Consider the following 11,453-nt stretch of genomic DNA (forward strand, 5'->3'; position numbering starts at 1 on the left):
GCCTCAGCCTCGCAAGTAGCTGGGACTACAGGCACGCGCCATCATGCCCAGCTAATTTTTGTATTTTTAGTAGAGACGAGGTTTCACCTTGTTGACCAGGATGGTCTCGATCTCTTGACCTTGTGATCCACCCGCCTCGGCCTCCCAAAGTGCTGGGATTACAGGCTTGAGCCACCGCACCCGGCCTCATTTATTTTCAATACTTAGAGATTGCTTTTCTCATTTTGATTCAATTTAATTTTTTTTTTTTGGAGGGGATTTTTTTTTTCATTGTATATGGGCTCTGGGATACATATGCACATCCTGCATCCTGCAGGATTCTTGCATAGGTACATACATGCCGTGCTGGTTTGCTGTCTCCATCCCTGTGTGCCACCCCTGCCACCCTCTGTCGCCTACATCGGGCATTTCTCCTGATGCTATCCCTCTGCATCTTCCCTGCCCTGCTTTAATGTCCCTCCCCTTCCCGCCACTCCCCCCACCTTGCCCTGTGTGTGTTGTTCCCTTCCCTGTGCCCAAGTGTTCTCATTGTTCGTCACCCGCCTATCAATTTAATTTTTTAAATTATGTAAAAACACTTACATGGTTGAAAGTCACAACTATAAAACAAGGTACATTTGGAGCATCTTGTTTTCATTTTTGTTCCCCAGCTTTCATCTCTTCCTCCTTAATGGGTCACTGTTTCTGTCAGTTGTAAGTTTATCTTTCCATTGTTTCTCTTTAAAATGTATGTGTGTGTGTGCGTGTGTGTGTGTGTGTGTGTGTGTGTATTTTCCTTTTGATACAGAAGAGAACATACTCAGTTTTGCACCTGCTTATTTTCATGACTGAGATAAATTCATATCATTATGTAGAGATCATCCTTTTTCCTTTTACAGTTGCAAAGCATTCTACCATGTAGATAGATGTCAGTTCACACTTTTCCCCTCATATTTAATATTGGGTTGTTTTTGGTCTTTTGTTATTATAAAGAAAGCCACAATGAATAATGATTTAATGAATAATACTATTTCAAACCTCTGCCAACATATCTTTGGGATAGATTTCTAGAAGTGGGATTGCTGGGTCCTGGGAAAATAGGTATGTACTTTGCATCAGTATTGCCAAATTCTTTTGCATAAGTCTGGTGCCATTTATTTGGTCACCAGCAATGTTTGTTGGTACCTGTTTACAGGCATCACAAACAGAGTATGTTGTTAAAAGTTTGGTTTTTTGCCAGTTTGATGGATGAGAAATGGTATTTTTTCTTTTAATGGACAAGAATGCACATCTTTGTTCTGTAAAGCGTCTATTCGTATATTCTGCCCATTCTCTATTGAAAGGAGTTTTTCTCTCACAAACAGGTAGTATTATCTCTTGGATTTCAAATTAGACTATTGGGTTGGGGTTTTGTTTTTACTTCTGTGATTATTTTAATTTGAAATTTGGATTAGGGTAGCTTTCTAATGCCATGACTTGTTCATAATTCCACATGTTTAGGTAAGAACTCAAGCTCATGTTTCTTAAGTGATAGTGTTGTGAAGATCAAGTTCATTTTTAAAATACTTGAGAGTTTTTTGACCTCCACTAGTGGGATGGGTAGGAAAACTAAAAGAGAAAACTTCAACACTAATATTATACCCTCAGAATCTACTTTTGTTAACTTTTAAAATTTTAGAAACAAAGTAGTATAAAACAAACAGGAAAATTAAAATATAACTATAAACATCTGCGACTTTAAAAAATTCCAAATCTTAAAAAACAACATGCAAAGGTTATTTTACAGACATAATTGAGAAAAAATTTGTCTTACAGATTATATATTTGAAATAACGATAAACCAGAGATATATTCAGAGAGACTAAGAGGTCAGGGTTCATTGATACATGTTCTCTGTGAACCTTCAGTGGGTTTTCATTTAACTAATGTGAAATTGGTATTCTTTAGGAAAAGGACCAGGGAAAAGGAGAGGTCCAACAATCAAGATATCTGGAGTTCAGGTTAATGTGAAATCCATTATCCAACATGAAGAAGAGTTTGAGATGCTGCATAAATCTATCCCTGTGGATCCCGAAGAAAAAAAGAAGTGAGTGTATTTTGTGTGGATGCTTAGGTGGTTGCACCGTAAGAAAACAGATTTGAAGTTAGACTTTGTGTCATTACATAGTTTTTACTGTCTCTTCTTAAACATACAAAAAAAAAAAAAAGGGCCCCTCTTCTAATGTCTTGCTGTGTTTAAACTTCCTTTAGATACTGCTTAACCTGTCGTGTCAAAGCTGCACATTTTGATGTAGAGTGGGGGGTAGAAGATGATTCTCGCCTATTGCTGGGAATTTATGAACATGGCTATGGAAACTGGGAGTTAATTAAAACAGATCCAGAGCTTAAATTAACTGACAAAGTAAGTAACTCTACCATGTTGGAAGTTTCTAGAAGATTTGTTGTACAATATTTTTATATTGATTACTTATTTCTAAGTATTTTCGAGGGGGTATCAAATTAGAAATTAGTACAGTCATTCTCCTTGGAAGTACTTCTATCTTTAGTGGACTGTGGCACTGTTTCACAGATGAAGACAAAGGGAAAAGACAATAGCCAGGCGAAATTTTGGGGAAATTATAGGAGAAATCTTAAAATTCTGGTACTTAATTAAGGTCAGATTTCATTACAAGAAATACCCAGGTAAGTTTGTTAATGATAAAAGCATTCCTTGGCCTTAGTTATTGGCCCTTTGTTTAAAAGTACATTTGAAACCACCATATTTCAGTTCCTCACATAAAGATTGAACGTCACCTTGGTATTCTTTGTAATGGAATTAAACATTGGCTGTTCTTCTCCCACAAAACCGAGCCTCCCACCGTATCTGTTGCAAGTAGCAAGGCCATGGGTGGAGCTGTAAGCAAGAAACACTGACTGGCTCAGATTTTAGTACGATTTGCTCCACATTGTGCTCCTGGCACATTCAACACTGCTCATCCCATCTGGGTTTTAGGAGGGTGACAGCACCCTGCCTTAAGCACTGAGACCAGATTCAGTCTGCCAAGAGGCCCAGTTGTTGTAGCAAGGAACAGATCATGTCCTGGCGTAGCTCAGTGCTCTCCGGCAATGCTCTAAGAAGCATTTTCAATCTAAAACGAAGCTTTAACCTAGCTCCAGGGATTCCCTGCTCCTGGAAGGAGGAAATCCACGACGGCTGGGATGCTCTAGCAGATGAAGCCACAAGCCCCTCCTACCTGAGTTGTTCTACCCTGTTAACAGCACAGGTAGGAGCCATTGGGAGAGCTGGATTTCTCCATCCCATTTTGTAAAATGAGAACGGCTCGTGAGGGATTTTCAGTGACTGGGAGCCATGGACATGAGATAGGATTTGAGGCTTTATCTGTATTTTGGGTGGTTGGGGAGGGAAAGGACTGTGCTTTTTGTTGTCTCTTTTTATCCTGATCCACTAACCAGGATGTGGGTGGTGGCGGGTGCTTCTCTTCCTTTCTTGTTGAAGATTCTGCCAGTGGAGACAGATAAAAAGCCTCAGGGGAAGCAGCTACAGACGCGAGCGGACTACTTGCTGAAGCTGCTCAGAAAGGGTCTGGAGAAGAAGGGGGCTGTGACAGGTGGGGAAGAGGTGAGTATGCTGCCAGCTGGGTGTTTTTCAGGGACCTGAGGCTCCTACCCTGCAGAAGTAGGTAGGAAGAGAGAGGCCCTCTCTGGGCACTGCACAGCATGTCACCTTCTCATGGGCAGATGTTTTTGAGGTTCCAGTAATGATTGTTTAGTTGGTAGTAATAGAAATACTCATTTAAGACCATAACATCTTGGCAACTTTCTCACAAACCCTTCCATCTGAAATGTTGCCTCAAAATAATCCTCTCAGCTCCCCAGTCCCACTATTCCACACATACCATTATTGTTTCTTTATCCTCCTTTCTCAGTTTCCAGTTCCTGCGTTGAATACCTATGGGTTTGCCTATTGTTATATCTAACTCCATGATACTTGTAGTAATGGATCCCAGAGATAAAATCGACAGTTGGAATCCACAGTTAATTCGGAAACCAGAACTTACTTGCTGTGTGAAATTCCAATAAAATTCTCAATGAACTCACCTGAGCTTTGTCTTCTTTTATTTCCCCAATTTATAATTTTAGTTCAGGCCCAGAAAGATGGAATCCCAGTTAAGAAATGCAAGTTGCACCCTGTACCAGCAGCCTGTGTGTGCTTGCTCTTTAAGTGCTCTTGCAGCTCTGGCATTTATATCAATTTCCTTGTATTATTATAAGCAAAGCAAATTTTAGGGGAAAAAACCCATAGTCTCACATCTCATTTTTTTCAACTAATAGTGTTGTCTCATTCTTCATATCATATGTTGAGTATGCAATATGTTATGTGTTAGGCTCTGGAAAGGCAGATTAGATCATATTTGATGAGGCAAGTAAACAGTATTTTAACCTTTTCTTTATTATATATAACTTGCTTTCAGGTTTTAAAATTTATTATTTAAATTTATTATTATGTCTTTAATATATTTATGTGTATCTTTGTACACAGAGTAATTTTCCTTTTTTTTTTTTAATGTATCTTTAGGATGGATTCCAAAAATATGGAATCAGTAGGTTTAAGGAATATGGATATTTTGGCTGGTGAGGTGGCTCACGCCTGTAATCCCAGCACTTTGGGAGGCGGTGGGTGGATCACCTGAGATCAGGAGCTTGAAACCAGCCTGGCCAACATGGCAAAAACCCATCTCTACTAAAGAAAAAAAAGATTAGCCAGGTGTGGTGGCACTCGCCTGTAGTCTCAGCTACTAGGGAGGATGAGGCAGGAGAATCGCTTAAACCCAGGAGGCAGAGGTTGCAATGAGGCGAGATGGCACCACTACACTCCAGCCTGGGTGACAGCAAGACTCTGTCTTGGCGGGAAAAAAAGGAATCTGGATATTCTAATGTTGTATAGGCTATGTATAAGGCCTACAGGTTTTTTGTTTTGGTTTGGTCTTGTAAAATAAGTTGCAGTCTTTTGATTGCTTTGCAGTTTTCTTGTTTGAACTATATGGCCACTACTGCTTTGAAGAGTCATCATGTTGTTTGGTTGTGCTTTTGAGGGTCTTGATTTGTAGTTTAATCTTCATTCTCTCTCCTTTTCCAGACCAAATTAAAGAAGCGGAAGCCTCGGGTAAAGAAGGAAAACAAAGTGCCCAGGCTGAAAGAGGAGCATGGAGTTGAGCTTTCATCTCCCAGGCATTCAGATAACCCATCAGAAGAGGGAGAAGTCAAAGTATGAAGTGGGGTTTCGGTTGAGGGTTATTTATTTATTTTAGCTATACTTACTCTGCCAGCTGGAATAGAATCATCTGAAGAGTATTTGGTTTACAAGTAGATTAAATGGAAATAGAATGTGTAAGTTTTTGTTTAATCTGTCAGAGAGGAATATAGTTTGTCAGCAACTGCAAATTTGTACATAATGGAAGTAAATGAAGGGGACTCTGTATATTTTAATGATAAATGGCGATTGACACATAGCCTTATTCTTTCTTGGGAATGAGCGGGAGTGGTCAGGACTGTGGTTAACCAGGGAGCTCATGCCTAATGTAAAGGGGGCAGCTGCTACGGAGTTCCGTTAACAAAATTCCTGGGGTCAGGTTTGGCTTGCCAGTGGGTAACCTCTGGTCTAAACAAAGTGAATAGTAAATTGGTATCACTTAGTGGGCTATTTGAGGTACAACTTTATGGGATTTCTGAAAGTGTAAATGTACTTGGAGATTAGCTCCAAGAGGATCAGCAACGGGTACAGGAACTAGTGTGGATTTGAGTCTCACGTATGTACGTACGTACGTACGTACGTACATGCATACTTTCATAAATTTATGTATTATGTTTTTGAGTCAGAGTCTCGCTCTTCTGCCCAGAATAGAGTGTATTGGTGTGATGTTGGCTCACTGCAGCCTCCACCTCCTGGGTTCGAGCAATTCTCCTGCCTCAGCTTCCCAAGTAGCTGAGATTACAGGCACCCACCACCACGCCTGGCTAATTTTTGTATTTTTAGAAAGACGGGGTTTTACCACATTGGCTGGGCTGGTCTCAAACTCCTGACTTCAGAAGATCTGCCTGCCTCAGCCTCCCAAAGTGCTGGAATTACAAGCGTGAGCCACTGCACCTGGCCATTACATACATAAATTTAAATACTAGCAACCTGATGAGTTACTAGCTGACTGTATACAGGAGTATAATCTCTTTGGTACTCAGTTTCCATCTGTGAAATGAGGATGATAAAACTTATGTTGAGCCGGGCGCGGTGGCTCAAGCCTGTAATCCCAGCACTTTGGGAGGCCGAGGCGGGTGGATCATGAGGTCAAGAGATCGAGACCATCCTGGTCAATATGATGAAACCCCGTCTCTACTAAAAATACAAAACATTAGCTGGGCATGGTGGCGCATGCCTGTAATCGCAGCTACTCAGGAGGTTGAGGCAGGAGAATTGCCTGAGCCCAGGAGGCGGAGGTTGCGGTGAGCCGAGATCGTGCCATTGCACTCCAGCCTGGGTAACAAGAGTGAAACTCCGTCTCAAAAAAAAAAAAAAAAAAAAACTTATGTTGAAGGGTTGCGATGAGAATTAAATGAAAGGTTATCAGTAAAAAGCTTCTACCTCTACAGTTTTAACTGGCAATTACTAGAAAGTTTAGACTTGTCTGAGTTCCTTGAGGCTATTTGTCTGAAAACAACCTTCTAAGTATAGATAGTGATGAACCACTGGGGGCAGTGCTGCTTTCTCTAGAAAGTATGTAAGTAGGTATAAAATTGGTAGCAAAGTTCATAGCCCTATTTTGTTTTCTAGGATGATGGCTTGGAAAAAAGTCCAATGAAAAAGAAACAGAAGAAGAAAGAGAACAAGGAGAACAAGGAGAAACAAATGAGTTCTAGGAAAGACAAAGAAGGGGACAAGGAAAGGAAGAAGTCGAAAGATAAGAAAGAGAAGGTAATGGTGCCCTCCTATTCATGGAGACATCCACAGCCTTTGCAGTTCTCCATTTAGATTTAGAAGTAGAATGAGATTTGAGGGCCCTGGAATCGTCATCTTTTGACGGGTATGTCTGAGAAAGATGGGTGGGACTGTTGATGGGATGGACACCTGCACCTGTCCTCGCAGACAGGGGAACCTGCAAGTTTGGGGTGTTCTTTAAAAAATAAGACCTTTACCTGGTCTTTTATTACATATTTCACGGAGAGTGTTTGAATGAGATAGGACAGGTAAGAGAAATCTGCATTTGCATGTAAATTCAAAATATGTTCTCAGATTCATATTAGAGGGGCACAATCCAAAAGTGAATTTGAATACTTGAAGAGTTTGAGTCAAAAACAAATATTAGCAAGAGTTACTGTAATATGAATGGATGACAAGCCTTGCTATTATAACCTTTACATTATGGGTTTTATGAAGCTCATTCTAAACCACAGAATTTTGTACAGTGTTGCAATGTCTGTTGACCTCTGAATGTAGTATTTACAATTAATCCTTAATCATTGCCAAAACAAAAACAACTGCTAAAATTCTAACATCCAGTGCTAACTCTAGTAGATTCCTTGATAAGTGCCTTTGAAACTTTTTATATTATTAAATATAAAATAAACATATTAAGTACAAATATAAAAATCAGATTAGTCTCTTTGGGTAGTCTTTTCTCCTCTCTAAGCAGTATATCACAACTTTCCAAGTGAATAAATGCTAAAATCATTTTTACAGCCTTGGCAATATAGGGAGACCTCATCTCTGCAAAATAAAAACAAAAATCTCACTGGGCATGGTGGCATGTGCCTGTGGACCCAGTTACTTGGGAGGCAGAGGTGAGGAGGCAGAGGTGAGAGGATTCTTAGGCTCAGGAGCTTGAGGCTGCAGTGAGCCGTGCGTGTGTCACACTGCACTCCAGCCTGGTCAACAGAGCATGACCTTGTCTCAAAAAATAATAATAAATTATTTTTAATAGTTGGGGAGGATTCTGTTTAGCTGTAACATGTTAGAAGCAATTTGAATTTTCCATTTTGAAATACTTTCTAATTTTTGATGTTAAGAGACCATACTGTGACAAATAACCTATGCGTTTGTGCTCCCACAGAAAGATATTCTTAAAGTAAAATATTAAACAAATAAAAACACAAGGAACAGTTTTAGCAAACATCTGTTTATCCACTCTCCAGGTGTCACAACTGTTGTTAACATTTTTTCATGTTTACTTTAAGTGGCTTTTTTTTGGCTTGGGGGTGGGGGGGATTGCTGATATCTTTTGTATTTCATTAACGTGACTGATACTGTTGAAACTACCTACCCACTGTTCCTTTTCCCTGATTTGATTACTCTTCCTCTGTTCTCCCCATGATCACTGCTGTGAAGTGGGTTAGAAACCTTACTATTCATGTTTTTATATTTGTAGTACATATTATAGTATATATCCATATAACTATAAAAAAAGCATACTGTATGCTTAAAAATGTACATGAAGTCATTTTATATATCCTTCTGCAACCTTTCCTTCAATATAATTTTGAGATTTTTTTTTTTTTTTTTTTGGTGGAGGTAGACGCTCTGTTGCCAGGCTGGAGTGCAGTGGCGTGATCTCAGCTCACTCCAACCTCTGCCTCCCGGGTTCAAGTGATTCCCCTGCCTCAGCCCCCCGAGTAGCTGGGACTACAGGTGCGTGCCACCACACCTGGCTAAATTTTTGTATTTTAGTAGAGATGGGGTTTCACCATGTTGGTCAGGATGGTCTCGATCTCCTGACCTCATGATCTGCCCGCCTTGGCCTCCCAAAGTGCTGGGATTACAGGTGTGAGCCACCATGCCTGGCCAATTTTGAGATTTATATAGATTTCATTTATAATAATTTAGTTAATACAAATTCCTAGATCAAAGGGTATGCGGTTAATAAAAATTGCTATATGATACTCTAGAAGAGTTCTGCCAGTTTACAGTCTTAACCTTTTGATGACATTTCTGTGCATTTTATGAATGAAGGAGTAGAAGCTCAAAATTAGCGCTGATGAAACTGCAGTTATAATTGGGTATATTTAGAGATGGAAATGGGAATAATGTATGCGTAAACTGCCAGTCACATAGGTCTGTCTTCATGATGTTTCAGGATTTTATTTTACTTTTAAAAAAATAAACCGAGACCATCATATTTACCCACTGTAGTAACACATCATAGGTAAGAAATCCAAATTGCACAGTAGGATTGCACAAATGACAATGACTCCTTGTAACTCTTTTTTAAAAGCCTAAAAGTGGTGATGCCAAATCTTCGAGTAAATCAAAGCGATCTCAGGGTCCTGTCCATATTACAGCAGGAAGTGAACCTGTCCCTATTGGAGAGGATGAGGATGATGATCTGGACCAGGAGACATTCAGCATAGTAAGTCTCGAAATTGGGCAATGCCAGTGTCTGCAGCCATGGTGCCTGCTGTGGCTCTGCCTTTTACAGGTCCAGCCAGAGCTTCAGTTGAGCTAAGCAGTGGTACATTACTTTGGAAACACGTTGCTTACGATATCTGAAGACCATGTGTTCTTAAACAGGCTGGCAGGAAGAGATTTTCATGTCTTCTGTTGAGGGGGAGGTTTAAGGAGTGGATTTCATGTCTTGTGCTCTTAGTAAAGAGAGGCTATAAGGGCCCTTAGAGGCATTTTGGAAAGAGAAGTGTTCACTGAGCAAGTATTTATTGAATGTTATCTGTGTCCCAGCCCCCAGAGTTACCATGTTGAATAGATAACCGTTTCAATCCTTGTAAACGGTACATTTGAGTAGGGGAGTTCGATAACTACTTGGTGCTCCTGTGACAGGGCTCTGGAGGAGACAGTGCATACTGTCGAGATCCTGTGAGAAGGGGATTTGACCTAGTCAGGGGATGCCAGGAGGGCTTGTTGAAGACAGTGATGTTTGAGTTGGGTTCTGAAGGAAGAATAAAAGGTAACAGGAGAAGAGGGGAGGACAAGGCGGTGGGGAGTGAGTGCATGGACCAGGTCTTGCACAGGATTGGATGGGGGCCAGTGTGTCCTCAAGACCCCTCCGCCCCTTGCTGGAGCTGCAAGTAAAGATTTCAGTGTGTCCCCATCCCTTCCACACCTCTCTGGTCTCTGCTCCCTGTACTTCCACAAATCAGTTCACTCAGACAGTTTATTCAGGCTGAAAGAAAAAGCTGCCTTCTTCCCAACTTGAAAATACTCCTTTCCTGCGACAGCAAGGGACCCTGTTAGCCCTGTCCTGTAACCTCTCTCTTTTGGCCTCTTTCTCTGAGTTCTGTAAACCTATATGCATATATATATAGATACTGTTTCCTGTAACTTCCCTCTTTTGACTTCTTTCTCTGAGTTCTCTAAACTACGTATGTATATAGATACTGTTTGCTTTGCACTTCTCTCAGTCTTCTTAAGTCTCTTTTGCCTGTGAGCTCTCTGAGGACAAGTATTATGTTTTATGTAAAGCCCATTTATGCTAGAAGTATATCAATATATGAGTAAATTGAATAAATAAGCTAATTACATAGCCAGCTAACCAATCTGTTTTGTAGTGTTATCTGACTGCTTGTAAGAGAAAATGATATCTAATGTTCTGTGGTAGTATGACATTTAAAAAATGCTTTTACAAGTGACTCATTTAATCCTGTTTTTATATTATGAAATCTTTAAAGGATGTAGAGGAATTTCAGGGAGGTAATAGGCATTGATAAATATACCATGAAGTTTGTCAAATCGGAATTTTTTAAGACTCACAATATAAAGCTGAATCCTTTGGTGTTCCTCCCTCTCAACTTGTGCTCTTTCTCTCTCTTTCTTACCTCGCAGAAGTAACTGTGATTCTAAATTCAATTTTTACGCTTATGTGTGGTTCTAGAGTTCTGCTTCTGTCTGTAAAGATGATAATAGCCAGTTACTGTTCTTGTGCTTTATATATGTTTTTCCACAACAATCCTGTGAGGTAGGTTATTGTTTCCATTGTACATATTTAAAAATAAAGAGAGTTAAGCGATTTGCTCTATGTCACACAGCTGAGGCAGAGAACAGTTTTGACCCAGGCAGTTTGATGTGAGAGCTTGGGTCCATAACCATTGTGCTACGTAGCCTCTCAGGTACAAACAGCATAGAGGATTGATTCCCATGTCTTAAAACTGTAATTGGCACACTTGGGTATCCTGTGACTTGCTGCTACTCTCTTAGCAGTCACATCTTTGAGATTTATATATGTTAATAATAATTGCTCTCATTTAAATTTCATATTTCACAATTTTTTCCTTTTGTTTGTTTTTCTGTTCTTTTTGTTTTGTTTTGTTTTGTTTTTGAGACAAAGTCTCACTCTGTTGCTCAGGCTGGAGTGCAGTGGTGCAGTTTTGGCTCACTGCAACCTCCACCTCCTGGATTCAAGAGATTCTCCTGTCTCAGCCTCTCGAGTAGCTGGGATTACAGGTGCACACCACCAAGCCCAGCTAATTTTTAAATTTTT

The 11,453-nt window shown here is 40.1% G+C and overlaps 1 protein-coding gene across 8 annotated transcripts in view; it reads left to right on the forward strand.

Annotated features, from left to right (window-relative positions):
- CHD2 (chromodomain helicase DNA binding protein 2) overlaps window positions 1-11,453 on the forward strand; it is a 160,391-nt gene that overhangs the window by 125,202 nt on the left and 23,736 nt on the right. For all 8 annotated transcript variants that reach the window (XM_017518069.2, XM_017518042.2, XM_017518086.2 and 5 more), the window contains 6 exons: window positions 1,927-2,065; window positions 2,230-2,380; window positions 3,476-3,598; window positions 5,117-5,245; window positions 6,803-6,943; window positions 9,237-9,371. In XM_017518069.2, coding sequence (XP_017373558.1) covers window positions 1,927-2,065; window positions 2,230-2,380; window positions 3,476-3,598; window positions 5,117-5,245; window positions 6,803-6,943; window positions 9,237-9,371 — 818 coding nt within the window. The remainder of the gene's footprint in view (window positions 1-1,926; window positions 2,066-2,229; window positions 2,381-3,475; window positions 3,599-5,116; window positions 5,246-6,802; window positions 6,944-9,236; window positions 9,372-11,453) is intronic.

This window comes from Cebus imitator, unplaced genomic scaffold (genome assembly GCF_001604975.1).
Source record: "Cebus imitator isolate Cc_AM_T3 unplaced genomic scaffold, Cebus_imitator-1.0 Scaffold19, whole genome shotgun sequence".
Taxonomy (NCBI): domain Eukaryota; kingdom Metazoa; phylum Chordata; class Mammalia; order Primates; family Cebidae; genus Cebus; species Cebus imitator.